General features: G+C 45.5%; 2 protein-coding genes across 3 annotated transcripts in view; one reads left to right on the top strand and one right to left on the bottom strand.

The window, feature by feature from the left end:
* Positions 1-22,774, bottom strand: part of Fubp1 (far upstream element binding protein 1) — a 909,332-nt gene that overhangs the window by 91,083 nt on the left and 795,475 nt on the right. The gene's annotated exons all lie outside the window — the stretch shown is intronic.
* The window catches only part of Gipc2 (GIPC PDZ domain containing family member 2), a 62,769-nt gene that overhangs the window by 17,325 nt on the left and 22,670 nt on the right, over positions 1-22,774 (top strand). Inside the window, exons 2-3 of the mRNA XM_051166053.1 lie at positions 7,979-8,164; positions 15,012-15,192. Coding sequence (XP_051022010.1) covers positions 7,979-8,164; positions 15,012-15,192 — 367 coding nt within the window. The remainder of the gene's footprint in view (positions 1-7,978; positions 8,165-15,011; positions 15,193-22,774) is intronic.

The following is a 22,774-nucleotide window of genomic DNA, read 5'->3' as shown; positions in this document are numbered from 1 at the left end:
CACCCAAATAATTTAGAGGGCAAAAGAAGTTGTGTGATGAAGGATAGCCTGGGACTACGTTAACCTAAGGATAAACAAATTGCCTGAGGGCAGAGGATGAAGGAGATAGGAGGTGAAGAAATGTGTTCTACATTTGCAGTGGAAAAACAGCAGGATTGCCCCACCCCCACTCCTACGCCAGCCTCAGGGCAGTGAGAGGGTTATTACACATCACAGGCTTCTGAGGAGGGCTGGGGGAAGGGAGTGTGAATGGTCATAAAAATAGAAGAAGGTAGCACAGAGTCAGTACTCAGCCGGGTGCCAGGGGCCTGGTACGCTTCGTCCTGGCTCTGGTGTGGTGACACATTGTTGGGAGTTGAGCATGAACCCTGTAGCAGCCTGCCAGCCTTTTGAGAAGACTTCTGATACTGCTAGGTCCCCTCTCCTCCTCCAAATTCTCTGTCTGTCCCAGTACCAGGGATCTCACAGGCCGAATAGACATGATGCTGGCAAGCCAAGGGTGGGAAGAAACTGTGTGGTGGGAATGTGGAACAGGGAGCAAGCTTAACCAACTCTCAGCACAGAACCCTTTACTTAGGCCCGTGACCTACCCATGTAAAGTCCAGTCAACTCTCTTACCTTTCCACAATCTTTGGTCCTACAGACCCATGTCCCTACAGCTAGAAGAGGGCCAAAACTGAGCAACTGGCTGGGCGTGGTGGCACATGCCTTTAATCCCTGCAGTCAGAGGCAGAGACAGGCAGAATGCTTTGAGTTCAAGGCCAGCCTGGTCTAAGTGAGTCCAAGACAGCCAGGGATTATGTTACACAGAGAAACCCAGTCTCGAAAAAGCAAAGCAAAGCAAAGCAAAACCAACCAACCAAAAAAACAACAGAGCAGCTCCAACCCAGCAGAAACCTCAAGTGTGTGTTCAGATTTGTTGGTGACATCACATACTTACTATGTTGCTAAGTCATCTCACTGTGTCTGGATGTGAACGAATGATTCAGTGTCTCCTAGCCTGTCTATGCTTTCCCCCACCTTCTGCATCAAGGAGAAAGAAACTTTGTGGAAGATAATTAGTTCAGAAAGCTGGAAACTAAAGCATCGCTTGATTTATAATGTCTTAAAATTGGTAGGTACCTTACGTTACTTGGATGGGCAAGCTCAGTCATCTCCTCTCTCTGCAGGGACATCCTGGGAGAGGGCGATGTCTTACATGTTGGGTTAGTGTCTGGGTTGTGTCCACACAGGCAAGATAAAAACCCATGTCCTTTTAACCTTTTCTTGTGTTCCAAGAACTGCTTTGTGGTTTTGACTTTCTTAGATACACAGCTCCCTTGACTAGACTTCATAGCAGAAAAATGTGTTATTCTGGGAAATCATTTGGTGGTTTAAAAACATGGCTTTGACTTTCATATTTCTGATAGAATTCTTTTGTCATACTATTTTAGCCACTAGAAACACTGGGGGACGCGGTTGTGCTGGTGAAGGCTCGCACGGTGACTCACTTTTTACTTAAGGTTTGCTACTGCTGACCTATGGAGGCTAATTTAGAAGTGATTCATTTATAGAAAGTTCTACCCTGTTCGAGGCAGGACTTTCTACGATATCCTCATGAAGGTCTAAATAAAGCATGCAGTGTCATGTTTCTAAATGTCTGTCTCGTTGCCAGTTTTGTATCTTTTCTAAGCTGAGAAGCTGTTTGTAGTGACTGCAGGTATTAAGGCACTTTATATAGAATGATGCATTGTTTCAAGCAATACTAGAGTTTGTGTATGTATGTTGTATTGTGAAAATACTGGGCTTGAGATTTTGGAATGGCTATGTTTGTAATACAAATAAACAAATGTAAACAATTTTAAATGACCAGAAACATTGAATAAAAACCCAATTACATAATTCAAATGGAGCAATCATGCTTTGCTGGTGTTTGGGCATTTGTTAAAATATCTAATGTGACTTTTAGAGCCAATTAGAAGAAATCCCTTTTGGAAGCTGTCCTATCCCTTTAGGAACTGGATAGTTTACTACACAATCTATTTCATTCCACACAGCATAAAATGCATGGTCTCTGATTTATAGAACTTTCTCTTTGAAGACTCAATTCATATTAGCATCACAGATAAAGCATTATGGCTTAGAAGAAAGCCACGGAAGTCTGAGCTCTTGTTACAACTTTGACAAATCACAGCTCAGAAGGATTAGCTGTTGTGGCTGTTGTTGCATTAAGGAAGTGGCAGGGACTTGGATGACCCCCACACGCACAAGTTAGATCTTGGAGAAGCATCGGAGGGCAAGAGACGGGAGCCGGTCAATCATGGCAGGAGTCCTGGACAAGATCTCAGTTTTCTCTCTAGGCCATTCTTTTCTTTTCTTTTCTTTTTTTTTTAATTTTTCTTTTTAAAATTTTATTATTCAGATCACATCCTGCTTATTAACCCCTCACTTGTATCTTCTCGCTGCCCCCATCCCTCCCTCTTTCATCCTATTCCCCTCCCCTAGGTCTGTGACAGAAGGGGACCTCCTCCCCCACCATATGATCAGGTCTCATCCTGGTAGCCTGCTTCCCCTTCCTCTGAGTGCTGCCAGGTCTCCCCACGAAGGGGGAAGTGGTCAAATATGGGGCACCAGAGTTCATGTCAGAGTCAGTCCCTGCTCTCTACACAACTGTGGAGAATGAGCTGTCCATTGCCTAGATCTGAATAGGGGTCAAGGTTTACTACATACATTGTCCTTGGTTGGTGCAGCAGTTTGTGCAGGCCCCCCCACAGCCCCCCCCCCCCCCCCGCCACCTGGTCCAGATCCGCCAGCCTTGATGGTCTCCTTGTGGGATTCCTGGATCCTCGAGGTCCTTCTATCTCCCCATTCTCCCATACCACTCTCACCTGGAGTCCCAATACCGAGTCCCAGCTTATTTTCTAAGAGGAAAAGTAGATGAAAAGACGAGGGTGGAGTTCAGTGTTCGTGTGTTCCTAAAGATCACATGGGAGGTGGCATGTGACTGGTACAGCACCTGTGGGAGTCAGAGGGCGCCTTTCAGCAGCTGATGCTCTCATCTTGCCTTGAGGCAGGCCTCTCGTGCTTCTGCCCAGGTGCTGTCCATGTGAGCTTCTTCCAGGGTTCCCTGTTTGCCTCTCATCTCCTTGTAGGAGTACTGGAATTCTAGAGGCAAACAACTACGTCTGGCTTCCTGTGTGGGTTCTGGAGACTGAACTCATGTTGTCAGGCTTGCATGTCAAGCACCTTCCTTCCCTCCCAACCCCCCACCCACCTACCCCACCTACCCCCACCCCCATCTCTACTCCCCTACCCCACCTACCCCCACCCCGCTACCCCAACGGCCACCTGACTGGTCCTGATGCATGTTCTTCTCACACTTGGGATCCTGAACTAAAACAGACCAGCAAACACACACACCTGTAGGTTACACATCTCTTACTGGAAAGGCTTAGATGTGTTTTGGATTCAGTTTCATTTTGGATTTTGGAATATTTGTACATTTAACACAAAGGTGGTTTATAAATTGTTTAAATTCATATGCATAGATTGAAGATAATGGTGTATATTACTTTTAAAAGTAAGTTTGGGCAGAAAACAAAATTTTATAGTATAGACTATCCCACAGTATTTGAGGTACAACACGTTTTGGATTGTGGAACATTCTGAGTTTAGACTCTCAAATTAGTGTTGTGCAACCTGAAAGACACTCCTAACTGGAGCTGTTGTAACTTTAAGTGTACAAGTAGCTGATACCCATAATTCATCAGTGTCTCTTGTAGGTAATACTGATTTTCTTTTATCTTTTCAGACTTCTATCTCCTCAGCATGTCGTTTTCAGCATGTTGGTTGAAGTAGCCATTGGTAGCCACTGTGCTTTAGTGGTTGGGAACCTACGTTGAAACAGTGTATACCTCACCCCAGCATCAGCATAGCTAAAAAATAGTTTTGAGTTATATAAGTTTTGTGACTTAACATGTTTACGATTTGGGGATGTGATGGTTTAATGGCTCCTGAAGGCTCATATATTTGAATACTTAGTCACCATGGAGCAAGACTGAAAGGATTAGGAGAATTAGGAGGCATGGCCTTGTTGGAGGCATTGTGTCTCTGGGGGTAGGCCCTGAGGTTTCGGAAGCTCACACCAAGCCCAGTTTCTCTCTGCTTTTGGATCAGGATGTAGCTCTCAGCTGCTTCTCCAGCAGCATGCCCGCATGTCACCATCATCCCTGACATGATGATAACGGACCAAAGTGTGAGCCAGCCCCAACTAAATGCTTCCATAAGAGTTGCTTTGGCCGTGGTGTCTCTTCACAGCAATAGAACAGTGACTAAGGCATGGGAGATCATACAACAAAAGACACAGCAGTCTTGGCTGGCCTAGAGCTCACTATCTAGACCAGCCTTTGAAATTCAGGCAATACGAACAGCCCAGGGTTGGAAGGATGGCTCAGTGGTTAGTAGTGCTTGCTGCTCTTTCAGAGGATCAGACTTCAGATCCCAGCACCCATATCAGGTAGTTCACAGCTGCCTGTAATGCCAACTCCAGGGAAATCAAACAGCTGTACTTTCCTTGCACACTTACACTCAGATGTATATACACCCCAGACATATACACATATACATAGATAAAAATAAAATAAAATGGAAAAAAAATGACTAGGTCGAACCTTGTCATTAACAGAATAAGCACAATCCGAATGGTTTTCTTATGATTAATGATGCAGTGACAATCCCCACATGAGAGTGGGGGCCATACTTGCCTTATTTTGTATTCAATTTCCCTTTTTTATTTTCTACAATGACGTTGACGGATATTTCTGCAATTCTTACTTGAGATTAGAGGAGTAAAGAGACCAAGGTTCTTGGGGAAACTGAGATAAAGGAAAACAGTTGCATGAGAAGTTTTAGCATTGCTACTGTAGATAACTGTTTCTGTTGCTTACACTTAAAACCACACCCACAAGAGCAGGGGTGTCTCCGACTCTTGCCTGTTCTTGGGCCTCTTTTCCTCCTGTGGAGTTGCCTTGTCCAGCCTTGATAAGAGGGTTTGTGCCTAGTCTTACTGTATCTTGTTTTGTTGTGTTTGGTTGTTGTCTCTTGAAGGCCTCCTAGAGTGGGTCAGGAGGAGGGGGAAAGGAGAAGGGAACTGGGAGAAGCAGAGGAGGGAAAGCTGTAGTCTGGATACAGTGTATGACAGAAGAATCTATTTTCAATAATCCATGTCCAATAATGCGCTTCTAGGTGCACAAACCATGCCTTCTCTTTTTTTGAATATTGTTGGAATACTAGAATCTTCAGCCAGCGTAGTTCCTGTTTAAGGAAACTATCACACAAAAAGGGATCTGGAAATGAACTTCCTGGAGTTTTAAAAATAATTTGGATGTGTTTTGGGTATTTGTTCATGTGTCTGTGAGCCAGAACACCTCCCGAAGCACTAGAGACAAATATTTATGCTGTGCATCCACGAAGTATCTTAGTAGACTGTACAATGGTGCCACTTTAGCAAATGTGGCATTGGTGTATGGTGCAGGCTCTACACTGAGGCTTTGCTGTCCCAGTCAGATGACTTTCAGTGATCCATAGTAACAAGTATGTGGTAGGAATTTAAAAACCGTGGGAAGGTAGCATTTAACATATAAATATACAGTATGAATGTGGTCCACGAATTATCTTTGAGTTTAAAAATCTGAATAGTGGGGCTGGAGAGATGGCTTAGAGGGTAAGAGCCCTGTCTGTTCTTCCAAAGGTCCTGAGTTCAGTTTCCAGCAACCACATGGTGGCTCACAACCATCTATAATGAGATCTGGTGCTCTCTTCTGGCAGGTAGGCACACATGGGGGCAGAGTACTGTATAAATAATAAATAAATAAAATCTTTTAAAAAAGAAAAAAGAGAGAAAAACCTTGAATAGCATGATGTGCTAGTCAGCATTGGGTAGAGGAACAGAATTGGTAGAACTTTGTACATGAGCAAAGGGGGTTTATTAGAATGGCTTACAGGCTGTGGACCAGCTAGTCCACGATGGCTGTCTCCCATGGCAAGGCTAAGAACCCACCAATTGTTCAGCCCATGTGGCTGGATGTCTCAGCTGGTCTTCAGTGTCTGTTGGAATCCCAAAGAAGTAGGCTCTAATGCCAGCGATGTGAGAGCGAGGGCTAGCAGGCACCAGCAGAAGCTGTGGCCCAGATTCTGACCCCAAGTGCTATAGATTCAAGGTGGGTCTTGGACCTCAAATAATGTAGCTAATTAAGTCTCCCTCACAGGTATGCCTGGCAGCTTGTAGGCAAGTCTGTAACCAGCAGTGGCCATTACATACAGTTTACGGGGGAAATTAAACTTATCTTGGTCATGGCCTTTAAAAAATGAGCAGAACCTAACTTTGTCTACGTGGATCCTGCAGTTTCAGGAGTTCTCAAACATAGCTGTAGATATTATTCAGAAAGTGCCTGTCTTATGGGAACAGTTGTGCAAGACTCACCATTAGAACTTGTTGGCTTGTAAAGTTCTTTTTATGAATAGTCGCTTACTGAATTTTGTAAGAACTCTGGATGTATCCCAAACTGTTGCGATGCCATCCAGGCCTCAGGGTCTCACTATGTAGCTCAGGCTAGTCCAGAACTCACAGAGGTCTCCCTGCCTCTGCATCCTGGGGTTTGGGATTAAAGACAAGTACCATCATACCAGGTTCCTCCATTTCTTTTTAAAAATGTGCTGATACATGCCTTTAATTCCAGCACTGGAGAGGCAGAGGCAGGTGGATTGCTGTGAGTTTGAGGCCAGCCTACAAAATGAGTCTACGACAGCCAAGGCTACACAGAGAAACCCTGTCTCAAAAAAAAAAAAGTAAACAGTTGCATTTGTGTTTGTTAGTTGTTGACATACAATTTATTCCTAAAATATTTCACCCACTATTTATATTGTCACCCCTCTCCTGTGCTGGACACTGAACCTATTAGAAACAATTGTCCTGGTATTTTATTAGGAGTACATGAGCCAAGTAGGAGTCGCTCCACAAGGCAGTTTCTCTTTGTAAAAAGCCTGTACATGAGTCACGCCTTTAATCCCAGCACTTGGGAGGCAGAGGCAGGCAGATCACTGTGAGTTCAAGGCCAGCCTGTACATGACCCAACTGGACTAGCAAGCAATAGGAAGGGGGAGGTCACTTGGCTTCTGGTTTCTATTCTGATGAAACAGGCTGCTCCAGGCTCAAGTTCCAGAAACACAGGGGAGGTAGCTTTTGTATAAGCAAAAGTTTTAGCAGATGGAGATTTATGGGATATTGGTCCTTAGTGGACTAGCCACCTTTGATAGAAAAAAAAAGTTTTGTTTTTGTTTTTGTTTCACAAACCCACAGCTTGTTTCACTCTAGGCAAGAGGCCCTCCACCGAGTTATTATTCCCTTAGCTTCACCTCCATTGCTATTTTGAGGCACTATGATGCCAAAGAAAGAAAATTTTCCTTTATTTAAAATGATATATTTACTGGCTTTTATTTGCATTTTCATCATAGTGTGTGTCACTCCCATGCATATGCGTCTTGTGGACCTTCAGGAATAGAAACATATTTCACAGGTGTGAGCAACCGGTCCCTTTGAAGTTGATGAGAATTGAAGTCAGATTCTTGGCTTTGACAAGTGATGACACTGTGACTTTAAGCAAATTAATTTATCTTGCTAAATCTCCATTTCCTGTTTGTGATAACAATGGGTTTATACAGTCATTATGAGTGTTAAGTGAGAGCGAGGATATAAAGAAGTTAGCATAGGGTCTCTCGTCTTCAGAAATACTCATACGTCTCGTCTGAGGATCACGTTTCACAGTGTTGCCTCAGACTCCACCTACCTGCCAGCAAACTCATTCATGCTACCTCAGGGACTCTTACTTCATAAATTGAGGACTTTTTTGTTCAATAAGTATTTATTGAACAAGTTCGTTAATAGTCATTGTGTTTTCTTGAAGAAGACTGAGCTAAACGGCTTCTTTTTTTTTTTTTGCAGATCTTATTTTGTACTTTAAACACACCAAAAATCGACATGGAAAAGCTCCTAGGAGGGCAGCTAGGTCTTGAAGATTTCATATTTGCCCATGTGAAAGGAATAAAAAAGGAAGTGAACGTCTATAAGTCAGAGGACTTGCTTGGCCTCACCATCACAGACAACGGCGTTGGCTATGCTTTCATCAAGGTAGGATTTTGGAAAACAATTACATGGTGACCCAATTAAGAAACTCTACCATTACACAGAGAAACCCTGTCTCGGAAAAAAAAGAAAAGAAAGAAAGAAAGAAAATTTACCAGGTCAAAGAGTTAGAAATTTTCTTCTGGGAGAGCTAGCTAGCTCAGCTGGGCTTCACAAATTGGTATTTCACTTTCATTTTAAAAAATGCTTCAAGATAGCATAAAAACAAAAACAAAAACAAAAAAAAAGCCCAAAACCTCTTCTTGAAATTCTTCCCTTTGCTTTCCATGTCCTCTACAGCTTAGAACGTCTTGACAGGAGGCCCAGCCCTAGTTCCTGCTCCTTACTCACGAAAGCTGGCCTGCTTATGCAGCTTCAGGACTTCCTGGATGGTTTCTAGTGATTTAATGCTACTTCTAACTGTGCAGATTTCAGATTTCTTTAAAATTGTTCTTCAGAACTATCTCAAGAATGCAATTCTTCTGTTTGAATACAAAAAGGATAGTACAGAGTTGTAAAGATAAGAAATTTAAAATAGTGTAAAACTAAGAAAAGCCAAGCAAGAATTCTGCTGTAATAAGTACAGCCATCCCCCGTGTGTGTGCGTGTGTGTGTGTGTGTGTGTGTGTGTGTGTGTGTGTATGTCTGTGTGTGTGTTTATGTATGTGTGTGTTGTACACGAATGAGTTGATTCAGGAACCTCTGTGCATGCAAAAGTCTGTGCCTGTTCAAGTGTATAATGCAAGTAACATAGCATTTGTGTATGACCTATGTACACCCTCCCGGACAGCTTAAGTCGTCTCTAGGACACTTGTGACATCTATATAAATAGTTATTGTATCATGTTGCTTAGAGACCAAGGAAACATCTGTATCCGTCCAGTGCAGACACAATTGTTGGATGTTCTCTTGTGGCAGTATCTTTCTATGTAGCCCAGGCTGTCCACGAATGCCTGGGCTTAATTAGTTGATTCTCCTGCCTCAGGGTTGGCTGCCTTAATAGCAGCTGACTTACTGCTTATCAAACACTAGTCAGCCCGCATACACTTTCATTTCACCATCACAATAATTCTACTTTGGTTTATTTTATGTTAATTTCATGTGTGTGGTGGTGGTTGTGGCATGTCAAATGTTTGTGTTCATGTGGGTGTGCACACGTGCATGCGGCCATGTGCGTATATGCTCATGTGTGTGGAGCCCAGAGTGATGCTGTGTATCTTCTTCAGTCATTTATCTCATTTTTTTGAGACTGCGTCTTTCATCAAATCTAGTGCCCACTGATTAGTTAGGCTGCCTGTCACGTGAGCGTTAGGGAGTGCCTGTCCCCACCTCCCCATTGCTGGAATTGGAGATGCTTGCCTGGTTCTTTATGTGGCTGCTAGAGGTCTAAGCTTGGGTACTCAGGGTTGCACAGCAAGTACTTTGCCCACTGGCCCATCTCCCATTCTCACAGCAATCTTATTTCTATCAGCATGATGTCTTTTTTATTTTGATTTTATGTTGCAGTATAACACATCTTTTAACATGCACAGTTAGATGAACATGCACTTACCAATGCTGGTAGAGTGGTGTAAATCCATAGGAATCGCATTTCTGTGGCCCCCTAAGGCTCCTTTGTGCCCCCTTCCTTTTGACACCTGCCCTGAAAACAGCATCTGCTGCTATTTGCTTCTTGAAGTGTATAGAACTGTGCATCGTGCACTGTGCTACCTCTGCCTTTGTCTGTGTGTCTTTGCACTCTGTCCTTGGCGGGCAATGCTACCAACCCCCACTTTATCACACAAAGACAGGATGAGGATGGTTAAACAGCTTGGCCAAAATTATACAGCTGGGCAGGTTCAGGATTTGAACTCTGGAGCCTGACTCTCGAGCCAGGGCTTCTATGCACTGAGCTAAGAATCAGTGCTAGGCTTTGTGCAGCACAGTGGGTTATGCCTTTCTTTCCGGTTGCCCTGTCCTCAGTACAGAAACAGTCGCAGGGAGGTTATCTTAGCTGTCCATGCTACCTAACTGCCCGCTTGATAGAACGGTTATTTTTAGCTCTGCGGAAGACAGGAATGCACTGGAGGGTGAGTGGGTGACCAAATGGAAAACCCTGGAGTTGGGAAAGTCATGCGGGAAAGTCCAGGGCAAGTTCAGGACACTAGGTACAAGCAGCAGAGCCGGCCTGCTGTCTGCAGAGGAGGGCTCGGTAGTTTCGCAAACGTGGGCGGATGCGTTAGCCGTTAGCCTCTGACGTCCAAAGCTGCTGTCTCTTTCTTTCTTTTCTTTTTTTAAATGTCTTGTCAAACATGTGCCTGCCTCAGAGTACTAGTCACTAGCCCTTTGGGGACAGAAGGCATAGTAAGAATGAGAAAGCCACTAGTGTACTTTAAAATACAGATGATATAAATTTGATAAATTGGATAATTTCAAAACTGAAAATATTACAGTGATAATACAAATAGCTTTTATATACAATTTACCTAAATGTCTAGTTTTTATCATTTGTTGATTTGCCGTGTTTTCATATACATTTATATCTATATTTGTATCTATATTCATCCTTTTCCCTCCTAACCATTTCAGAGTGTGATTACTAAGAACAGAAGTATTCTTTATATTGTATATAACCATAGTACAGTTATAAAATTGAGAAGAACTGAACATTGATTTGATAGTTCAATGGGTAGAGTACTTGTCTTGCAAGCACAAAGTTGTGGGTTCTAATCCCAGCACAGTATAAAATTTGGCATTGTGCACACACCTATAATCTCAGCACTCAGATGGTAAAGGCAGAATGATTGGAAGTTCAAGGTGTTTGAGCCCTAGTCAAAGGGTCGGGACCCATAGCTTGAGAACCACTGCTGTAGGGAGATCTTTCGGGTATATTCTTGGTTAATGATTGATGGAGTGCTTAGATTGCCGTCTGCACTGCCATCCCTGACCAGGTGGTCCTGGGTTTTATAAAAAAGCAGGCTGAAGCCAGGCATGGTGGTGCATGCCTTTAATCCCAGCACTTGGGAGTCAGAGGCAGGCAGATCACTGTGGGTTCGAGGCCAGCCTGGTCTACATAGCAAGCTCAGGACAGCCAGGGTGACACAAAGAAACCCTGTCTCAACAAACAAACAAACAAACAAACAAACAAGCCAGGAGAGTAATCCAGTAAGCAAAACTCCTCCGTGGTTTCTGTTTGTTTCACTTCCTGGTGCCTGGTTCCTGACTCAAGTTTCTCCCTTGGTTCCCCTTAATGGACTGTGACCCAGGAAAAGTAAGCAAAATAAGTCCCCCACCCCTTCTCTCTCTCTTTTAGAGCCAGAATATTTCCGTACAGCCCTGGCTGTTCTGTCCTGAACTCACTGTGTAGACTAGGCTGCCTCCTGCCTCTGCCTTCAGAGTGCCGAGGTAAAAGATGTGCCCCATAATTCCCAGCTTGTCATGGTGTTTTGTCACAGCAGTAGAGCCCCTAACTAAGACACCCAGGAGTCTGGGGCTCAGCTCACCGGTAATAACCAGCGTCACTTCCTGCTTGCTCTTCCATTCCCGCTTTCATTTCCCCTCCCTATCTCCATGTCTGTGGCTCACAGGTGCTCTCTCTCTCCTGCCACTGCCTGGGTCCTCTGCCCACTGCTGGCCGACTTCCGGTACCTGTCTCTTCCCTTTGGTCTGGGCGCTCTGTGGTGACTTCCTAGCATCTTACAGCTTGGGTGACTGTCTCATTACTCTGACCCTTAATTCACAGGTAAGAGTCACACATCACTTCTAAGTCTTTTACCTGATAAAGCTTGTGTATTTCATTTTAAATAAAATTATAACAAGTATTAAAAAAAAAGCTAAACCTTGTACAAGGTCAATTTGTTTGATATAATTGATAAAGGAAAAAAAAATAGGATCCAGATGAATTAAGACCTCAATTAGAATTTTTTAAAAAGTCAAATTGGGGCCAGAGAGATGGCTCAGAGGTTAAGAGCACTGTCTTCTCTTCCAGAGGTCTTGAATTCAATTCCTAGCAACCATCTATAACGAGATCTGGCGCCCTTTTCTGGTGTGCAGGCACATGTGGGTAGAGTACTGTATAAATAATAAATAAATCTTTTTTTTTTTTTTTACATCAAAGTTAAAGCCAGGCATGGTGGTAGTGGTACAAGCTTTTAATTCCAGCACTTGGGAGGCAGAGGCAGGCAGATCACTGTGAGTTTGAGGCCAGCCTGGACTACAAAGTGAGTCCAGGACAGCCAAGGCTACACAGAGAAACCATGTCTTGAAAAAACCAAACCAAACCAAACCAAAAGAAGTCAAAGTTAAATGGATGTTTTTAAATCCCTTACTGGCTTAAGAATAATGATCTAACAGTGTATTTAACAGTTTTTCCCCCCTTTATCCAATCTTTTGTGTACTCTTGCTTATTTTTTTGTGACAGTTTAGAAACTGTAGATTTTTAAGTAGTGTGTTGTTGAAATCCCTTCAGACTTCTTGGTGCCATCTGATGGATTTTGGACCTCTTAGTGAAACTCTGCCCGGCAGGTGCATTATAGAGAAGACTTAATAAATTGGGTGGTGGCATAGCCTTGAAATCCCGTCATTTAGGGGCCAGAGGCAGGAGGATTGCAGGGCCAGCCTGGGCTACCTAGAGAGACATCATGTCTCTAAAAACCAAAACAACAGACATGGGACTGGTAAGAAGACTCAGCAGGTAAAGGTGTTTGCTACCAAGTCTGACGACATGAGTTCAGTCCTTGAACACACATAGTGGCTCCCGGCAGTTGTCCTCTGACTTCTGTATGCTTGCCATGGCACTCATGTACATGAATGCACACAGACACACCATACCACACACATGTGTGCACACACACAAGCCCACGCACACATGTGCACAAACACACACTCACGCACACACACTCATACACACGTGCGCACACACGCAGGCCATGGACAGCCTGTGGGGCTGGGTCTTACTTCCCGGAGCCCAGTGAGACACGAGAGTCCAGTCCGATGCAAAAACAAGGGATGCTTTATTGATCCATCATGATGGGATCTACCAAGCTCTATTGAGCTGGAGACCCCGAATAAGCAAAGCTTGGGTCCTTTATACTCTTACAGAAGCAGAATTGGAGGGTAGGCAGTTGTTGGACCATGATTGGTTCTTAAGAATGCCCTTTAAAAGATTGGTTACTAGTTATTTTATCTCTGAGGGGGCAAGAGCTCAGCTTGGGACATCACGTGCTGTCAGGTGTTCGGGACAGGTATGAGGGTGTGGATTTTCTCAGAAAGTATAGAACGGCCCTGAGGCCATCTCGGAAGGTACCAAGTGGCCAGGGTTGAAAAACAACTTTTCTATCTTTTCACCTGCAGTTTCTCCCTGGGCCCTGAGCGCCTCACACTTACGATGCATCAGTAGAATCACTAGTGTGAGTTCACCCTCACTGCTGGGTGCTGAAGCTCAGTCTTACTTGTGGCGCCCGCGCCACCACAGTACCGAGTCAAGGGCAAGGGACTGTGGATTTAACTCACACACACACACACACACACACACACACACACACACATACACACACAATAACACAGTGGGTCCTTATGCTAAGAGAGCAGCAGTGGTGGCAGCAGCAGTGGCAGCAAGTTTTTATTCAGTGTTCAAAGAGCCTTCTTATAGCCAGCAAAACAGGAATGCCACTCACAGGTGAAATCCCTCATGAGATGATTGCGCACAGGAGGAAAAGTCCCGAGGAGGGGAGGGGTGCGTTCTCAGAGCAGTAAACATGACTAGCTAACCAACATAAACACAGACACAGAAGCTGCTAGAAACAGGACATGAAACAGCAAGACAGGCAGGCAGCCCAGTCGGGCCTGGTTCCTACACTTACTGACTTCTGAAATGTTAGCCCTGCTTGTCACTGGGCGGATGTTGGTCCTCTTGGCTGCAGCCACAGCATTCTTTAAGCCTTTGCCTTTGTAACTCAGGGTTTAAATGCAAAGCTGCTAGGCAGAGCTTAAGCTCTGTGGGGCTCTTGTTGTCTGTATTCAAAGAAGAAAACCCACTTACTGCCTAGCAGAAGAAATGCCTCAGTAGCTGAGGGCACTTGTTGCTCTTTCAGAGGATGTGTTTGCTTAGCAGTACCATGGCATCCTGTGACTTCATCTACAGAGATCTGATGCTCTCTTGTGGTCTCTCTGGGCATCTGCACAGGCGTGCGCACATGCACACACACACAGAGGCAAACACACACACATGCACACATACATAGGCGAATACACACATACATAGGCGAATACACACACATGCACACACACACAGGCGAACACACACACACACACACACATGCGCACACATGCGTGCACATACATACACAAATAAGAAGAGAAGTAAATCTCTAAACCATCATTCCTTACCATGTAGGAACTGTTCTAGGGGCAGTAGTTAAAGAAGTTGTGTCCATCCCCAGGGACATTTCAGTTTATCGACAGAGCAAGTGGTCAGGGCTCTGTTGGCCTGAGGAGTGTGGAACCCCGGCCACCTGCTCCTCCCAAGGCTCCATCTTCTTCAGCTGGGATGTGGAATCTCAGAGGGATTTGGAAGGATGTAAAGGGGCAGCTGTAAAAATGTTTGCTGTGCAGTGCTGTGAGCACGGGGACAGGGACTGCAGAGGGAAGAGCGGTGTCCTCCAGAGACGATGGTGGCTGTGAGCCAGCTGAGGTCTGAGTGGAAGGAAGATGAAGACAGCGTGGAGTTGGAATGTTTGCTCTTTCCTGCTTTGCCTTCTGTCTGTGAGTGAGCATCAAGCTATATTGTGAATCTGTCGGCACGATGTACCTCAGGAGCGTGAGACCTGAGGCCACACAGCTGCGCTCGACATCATCATTGATTTCCTTTCTTTCAGAGAATTAAAGATGGCAGCACCATTGACTCAGTTAAAACGATCTGCGTGGGGGATCATATTGAATCTATAAATGGAGAGAATATTGTGGGATGGCGTCACTATGAAGTTGCTAAGAAGCTGAAGGAATTGAAGAAAGAGGAGCTCTTTACTTTGCAGTTGATAGAACCCAAGAAGGCATTTGGTAAGTTGAGTGTGAGCGTGTGTGAGAAACTGGTTTCTTCCCCGTGTTTGTCTAAGAGGCAGGGCACGGCCACGTGGGGCTGTGTGCCTTCAGCACGCCATTTTATCTACCGCACGGGTGGAGAACTCAGACAACTGTAGACAGCATCACTTAGAAGGAATGCAACCTTTCCTATAGAAGGTTCCTATAGACAGTTTCCTACAGAAGGGCCTTTCTAAGCCAACGGCTGTGTCTGCAGAGTCACATGTTGCAGCAGGGAGCTGGGTGGGAGGCTGCGCCAACCTCTGCTGCCCTGTTTCCCTTTGCTTAGCAGGGAGATTTCTGATGGAGCGCTTCAAACCACAGCTGTTTCCCAGGGACCGAGGCAGCAGAGGGTTAGCTACGCTTGGAAGTGGTATTTAACGCAGTCATCCACTCTATTTCACAGACTTCACAAACTCTTTCTCTCGCGACATTTAGAGTTTGGGGTGTCATGAAGTGACTCCCTCTTGGTGTCTCAACTGTTGTTCAAAACTCCAGGCCATCTCACGGGAGTGAGAATGTGAGGGCTTCTCTTGCTGCCCAGCACTATTTTAATGAGCCAAATGAAGGCCTCATGCACACCGGTCCTAAAATATCTTCAGCAGGGTCATCTGGGCCTGCCTGACTCATCTCGGCCCCTCCCCGCTATGGTCTTGCTGTTGCCCCATAACACAAATATTTCTTCTAACTTGCCTCTAATGTTGTTTTCTCAGTGCAGCTAATGAAAACAGTGGGACAGTTAGACCTCGCCATCCTGGCTTCCAGTGAGTGACAGGTCACCCCTGTATCTGTAGCAGTGAGTGACAGGTCACCCCTGTATCTGTAGCAGTGAGTGACAGGTCACCCCTGTATCTGTAGTAGTAGGAAGTACTCCCTCTTCCCACGTGATGCTCAGTCAGTTAATAGAAATGCCGGGCGTAATCCCAGCACTTGGGAGGCAGAGGCAGGCGGATTGCTGTGAGTTCGAGGCCAGCCTGGTCTACAAAGTGAGTCCAGGATGGCCAAGGCTACACAGAGAAACCCTGTCTCGAAAAACAAAACAAAACAAACAAACAAACAAACAAAAAAATGCAATGGGAAGTGCGTTGCCTATGGAAGGCCAAAAGGAGGATGCTCCTGGCTGTGCGCCTTCTCAGGGGCCATGATAGGAGAAAGCAGTGGCGTCTTTTCTCCCTGAAGAAGGCAGAATGTGCACAAGCCTCTCTCAGCAGCCCCTTTCCACAAGGCTCTTCTGGTGCTTGGTCAGTATACTGGTGGCAGTGGGTGACCTCAGATTTTCCTGAATATTAAGAAGGGCGGATTGCAAAGCCATTGAATGCAGAGGTAAAATAAGACACTGCACATAATGAGGGATAATGGGTGAGGGATTCTTTGAGATGAGGAGAGCTGGGGAACAGTTAGGAAGGAGACAGGGAAGAGAAGAGAAATGCAGTGAGGGACCTAACGTGTTTGGAATCTATGAGATGGCTCAGGTGGAAATGTGTGAGGCTGGTGGGCATTGAGGACAGAAGCCTATAAGAAGGGTTTTATGAATGACTGAACTACAGCCCTCTGGAAACAGACCTACTCATTCAGAGTGAAGACAAAGGGCAGAGAGCAGAGCTTCATGGGCCACATCAACATTCCAGAGCAGGAGGAAGAGGAGCTAGCATAGTGAGGATGGCCAGACGATGGCCAGATGAGGGGACGCTGCTTTGTAGCTGGTCTTGTCACTCTTCCTAAGAGCAGACCCACTGGGCTTTCCTGAGCCAGCCCTGGGGCTGAGGGAGGAGTAAAGGCCACTGTAAAATGTATGCATTCTCATCGTGGCAGGGGAGCACGGTGGCGTGCAGGCAGACATGGTGCTGAAGAACAGCTCAGAGTTCCGCACTGGGATCCATGGGCAGCAGGAAGAGACGGGACACTGGGTCAGGCGTGGGCTCCTGAAATCTCCAAGCCCACCCTCAGAGACACACTTCCTCCAACAAGGCCACACCTACCCTGACAAGGACATTCCTAATCTTTCTAAGTAGTGCCACTCCCCATGACTAAGCATTCAAATCTAAAACCACCACAGTGACCTTGAATGTCTGATCCTCCTGCCTCTACCTCCTAGGTGCAGGACTCACAACTGAGTACTAACTGCAGTTCTGGAGATTGAACCCAGGGCCTCAGTTATGCTAGGCAAGCACTCTACCAACTGAACTACAACCCAGCCTTGGGGCAGGGTGTTTCAGATGTTACAGACATAGGTTTGTTTCAGTTACGTATGTTTGTGTATATTTAAAGTACACATTACACTTTATTATGTAGCAGCTTCTCACGGTGAGTCACAGCACTCAAAGCTTCTCGGTTCAAGCGCTTCCATGGTGGAAATGTGAGGTGGAGCCTCCTGACATGGTTTCTCCTCGTCAGTTGCTATCTGATTCCAGTTTTTCTTTCTCTCTAGCCTTGAGCTGGAGCCTTCCGTGCCCTTGTCATGGCAGCCTTCCAGCCCTTATCCAGTGCTGGCTCGAATGTCTCTCAAGCAGTTTTGTAGGGCTTGGGTCACTTCCTTTCTCCTCATGCCTGTGTGAAGGGACACAGCTTCCGCCGTGAGCTCAACTCCTGCTCATTGCCAACCCAGACTGTCCCGCCTGTGAAAATCCACTTGGCTGAGAGATGACTCTAGAAACCAGCCCCAACTGACTGATCCCTGTTCCCATGAGACCTTTGTGCCATAGGGGACAACTGTTGAGACCTTTTAGCTGTAGGGGATGACTGTTGGGTCCTTGTTGCCTTGGCTGTGTTTTGTTTAAATGAGTTTTAAGTCATTCATCCTGGAGAAGCTGCCCAATGCATTGACTGTTACCCTTGAGACCTGTGGTTTGTGAGGAGTTGGGAGGAGACAGTTTGCAGGTTAGAGCTGAGGTTGCAGGTCTGATGTGTCGGCTTTTTAGAAGCTTAGTTTCTGTGACGTGCACCCATAAGAATGGGATGTTAAGTATGTGAAGCCTCATTAGCCCTTTGAGTCACACACAGCTGGAGACTGTTCTGAGTCATTGTGCTAAGTCCTCTTTTCAAACACTGCCCCGTAGACCTTGGGGGAAAACGGATTCTTCCATTGCATGACTTCTTAAACTTTTCAAACATTAAAAAAGCAACCTGTCTATCCATCCCCCCCATTTTTTATCAGTGTCTTGCTATGTAGCCTTGGTTGGCCTGGTGCTTGCTATGTAGACCAGGCTAGCCTCCGTTTTGCAGAGGCCATTGTCTGGTTTCTGCTTCCCAAGTGCTCACATTACAGGTGTGAGACACACATGCCTTAAGAAAATGTTTTCTAGCCGGGTGGTGGTGGTGCACGCCTTTAATCCCAGCACTTCGGAGGCAGAAGCAGGTGGATCACTGTGAGTTTGAGGCCAGCCTGGTTTACAAAGTGAGTCCAGGACAGCCAAGGATACACAGAGAAACCCTGTCTCGAAAAACAAAACAAAAACAAAGAAAATGTTTTCTACTATTCATGCTATTCTTTAGCATAAAAAAATTAAACAACAAATGCTGTGGGGGTTGTTTCTTGTACATCCTGGACTCTACAAAGTACCCTGGAGAATGTGAAATAAAAGGCAAGAGATGAAATGGAACACTTAGTGTGTCCCTCTGCCAGGTACTAAGTGTGTCATTCTGCCAGGTACTAAGTGTGTCACTCTGCCAGGTACTTAGTGTGTCACTCTGCCAGGTACTTAGTGTGTCCCTCTGCCAGGTACTTAGTGTGTCCCTCTGCCAGGTACTTAGTGTGTGATAATGAGGACACTTCTTACCCTTTCTGTGCCTTGGCTTCTCCATACAAATGAAAGATGTCAATAGAGTTTACCATACTAAATACATTTTGAAAACTCAAACAGTAGTCCTTGATACATCGAGTCTTCAGCAATAGCTGTTAACATGGGTTTATCTTACCTTACCTAAAAAATATAAAATTAGACCCATTCTCTAACTGAAAGTTTCTGAGCACCAGGACAGACTAGAAATGGAAAATTCCATACTGACCCAATGTGACGGGCCACAGTAACAGCACAGGTGCACAGAGAATAATGTCTACAGGACCTTCAGGCCATGAGTTAGAGGTGTAAGAAGTGCAAGAGGCATTCATACTCAAGGCAAAGGTATAGTCATTTCAGCAACAGACACACGGGGCGCAGCAACAGGCGAGTGGGTTGAAGGCTGGGACTGTGTCACCTCAGATCAAATAGTGGAAGGTTGCAATAGATCACGGTAGTAGCTGCCATTCACTTGTGTAAGGGATTTCTGCAAGTAGAAATTTTCTTTTCCTTTCCTATAGTGTGTGTGTGTGTGTGTGTGTGTGTGTAAAGCACATGGGTGTGAGGGCCATGCATGTGAGCGTGGTTTACACGTGGAGACCAGAGGACAGTGGATGGCTTATTCTCCTGGAGTGGTGTCTCACTGAACTCAAAGCTCACAGTTTCAGCTAGGCTAGCTGGTCAGTGAGGCCCTGGGACCTGCCCATCTCTGCTCCCCCAAACCTGGTGTGTGTAGCCATGCCTGGCTGTCTTATGTAGGTACTGGAGGTTTGAACTGAGCTAGCCAGAGAGCAAGTGCTCTTATCTACTGAGCCATCTCTTCAATCTGCTTGTAAAAGTATGTTCTAAGCAAGAAGCTGTTTAATCCCCACAGTCAATCTGAACTTGAAGCTGTTTTCCCAGGGCCTCCTTCAGGAAGGAGGTGGGCAGCGACCAGGGCCTGCTTTCTGACTACTGCTATGCAAGTCACTGTTTGTTGTCCTTAAGAAGCTTTCCTTTGGGGCTGGAGAGATGGCTCAGAGGTTAAGTGCACTGACTGCTCCTCCAGAGGTCCTGAGTTCTATTCCCAGTAACCATATGATGGCTCACAACCATCTGATGTCCCCTTTTGGCCTTCAGGTGAACATGCAGACAGACCACTGTATACATAATAATAAATAAGTAAATCCCTTTTATTTTGTTTTATTTTATTTTATTTTTTTGGTTTTTTGAGGCCAGGTTTCTCTGTGTAGCCTTGGCTGTCCTGGACTCGCTTTGTAGACCAGGCTGGCCTTGAACTCACATTCATCTACCTGCTGGGATTAAAGGCATGTGCCACCACCGCCTGGGTCTTTTTTTTTTTAAACGAAGTTTACCTTTACATAAAGAGACAAATACACTAAGAATATGCTAATCTTACCAATAGTGACAGCAGCTTTTATTGGACTTGTGACTGAAGTACCTTAGGATGAAGGAGAAGATTAAAGTCTCTGAGTGAGAACACCACGTTGCAGCTTCCCCTTGATTCTTATTAGCTTGGTGATTGCTGCTGTATATAACCCAGATTTGCCTGCTTTCTAACTCATAACATCTCTGGATTTTACATGAATTACTCATGTGAGGTCCTTGGAATAGTACTGGAGTATCACAGAGATGGAAGCCAGTGCTAGTACCACTATGGTCTGAGTTAATCCTCACACTATTCCAGAGATGTTTCCAGATGAGTAAACTGAGGCCTGGGGTAGTTTAATCACTCACTAAATCACGTAGAGTGGAACGGAAGTACAGGGAGCGAGGAGCCTAGCAGGCTCCAAGGTGTAGCAGCGTGCATTCCTGCTTTAGCCTATCTGCAGGCTCAGAGCCTGACTGACACAGACCGCACAGTTCACTGGGGGCTGCCTGATGGTTGGGAGGGGTTCTAAGAGAGGGGTGGGACAGGAAGAAGTGGTAAGGAGAGTAATGGGCCACTTGACCAGATGTCGCGGGATTAGAACCGTGGGAGAAGTGGTTTGGCAAGAGACTTCCTTCATTCTGGCTTGGCTTGAAAGCGGACATCACAGCCATGGGCCTCTACAGTGGGACTCTGTGCACTGAGAACAATCCTACTCTTCTGGATAATAAATAAAGTCTACTCAAACAAATCTAACAGGCAAATTTTCTCACGAATCCTCCAACTAGGGATTGGCGTGTGCCTGTGAGTGCATGTGTGTGGTATTAGTCGGGGACCAAGGACAGATCCACTTTGACAGTCAATTCTATTTGTTTTTTACATTTAAAAATTTTTAATTAATTAATTAAAATATTTCATGTATTTATTATGAATACAATGTTCTGTGTGCCTGCACACCAGAAGAGGGCACCAGATCTCATTATAGATGGTTGGGAGCCACCATGTGGTTGCTGGGAATTGAACTCAGGACCTCTAGAAGAGCAGATAGTGTTCTTAACCTCTGAGCCATCTCTCCAGCCCCCAAATTTTAATTTATTATAATTTATTCAAATTACAACCTGAATATTATCCCCTTGCTTGTATCTTCCTGTTCCCACTGTTTCTTACACTTTTTAAAAAGAACTGCGTGTACGGTGCTTTGTCTGCCTCAGGTGTTTGCATCGGGTGCCTGAGGAGGCCAGAAGAGGGTGTCCATCTCCAGGAACTGGAGCTACAGGTGATGAGCTGCCAGAACTGGGTGCTGGGAACCAAATGCAGGTCTTTGAGAGAGCAGCTGGTGCTTCTGACCTCTGAGCCATCTCTCCAGGCCCTGTTTTGGCAATTCTCACTTACGGGATTGTGGGGTCACACTTAGAACATACTGTGGAAGTCTAAAGGGCATCGTGAGAGGGGATTAGGGTACAGGAGGAGGTGGGACTAGGTGATTCTCCATGAAAATCTCACTAGAACTTGGCCTGGGAGGATGGAAAGGACATAGTTGAAGGCAGGAGGGGTGGGCAGCCATCAGTACAGCCTGCAGGAATCATAGTGGATCAGCCTGCAAAAGCTGCTCAGGCAGTGCCAGAAGAGCTTGAAAGCCAGCTGGGGACCAAGCTTTCATGATGATGATGATGATGATGATGTTTTCCAAGATAGGGTTTCTCTGTGTAGCCCTGGCTATCCTGGAACTTGCTCTGTAGACCAGGCTGGCCTTGAACTCAGAGATCCAGCTGGGATTAAAGGCGGGGAAACACGTGCTTTCTTTAGAGGCTGATAGAGAGCTGTCACACACTGGAGTTAAGAATAACACAAAATGAAGTCATGGGAGTTAAGGCAGAAGGACCGATGTCGCTGTGTCTGACTAGAGAAGATGGTGTTTTCTTGGCAGTTTAGTAGCGAGGAAATGGTAAGTGCTTAGGACCAGGAGCTGCGGTAGCAATTCTAAGGAAACAATGGTGCTGTAAGGGCAGAAAGAGGTGGGAGCTGGGCTGCTGCCAACTCGGCCAATGGGACGGAAGCCCACAAGTCAACCTCACTCTCAAGATTTCTGTCCAGGCAGGCTGAAAGGAAGAACGGTGCTAAGATTAGAAAGGGGCCTTTGGGGTGTGAAAGCGGCTCTGGGGAAAGTCAGGGAGATGTCAGTTTTAGATGCATATTGCCTTTTATCTATTCTTGGCAAACATTGTTTTGGTCAAGTTTTAAAGTACTTACAAGGCGGTGTCACTAAGTATGTTTATATAGGATGACTCACTCTGGCCTTCTAATGTCTAGCTGGACATGGGTGTGACATTTGCCCCACTGATTCTATGGAAGAAGATAAATAAAGGGCCAGGTTGGCTTTTATGGGGGTGTAGCAGATGTTTGAGATGAATTCTAA

This window comes from Acomys russatus, chromosome 23, assembly GCF_903995435.1.
Source record: "Acomys russatus chromosome 23, mAcoRus1.1, whole genome shotgun sequence".
In the NCBI taxonomy this organism is placed as follows: domain Eukaryota; kingdom Metazoa; phylum Chordata; class Mammalia; order Rodentia; family Muridae; genus Acomys; species Acomys russatus.
The sequence above is the reverse complement of the archived record's forward strand: the minus strand, read 5'-3'. Positions and strand labels throughout refer to the sequence as shown.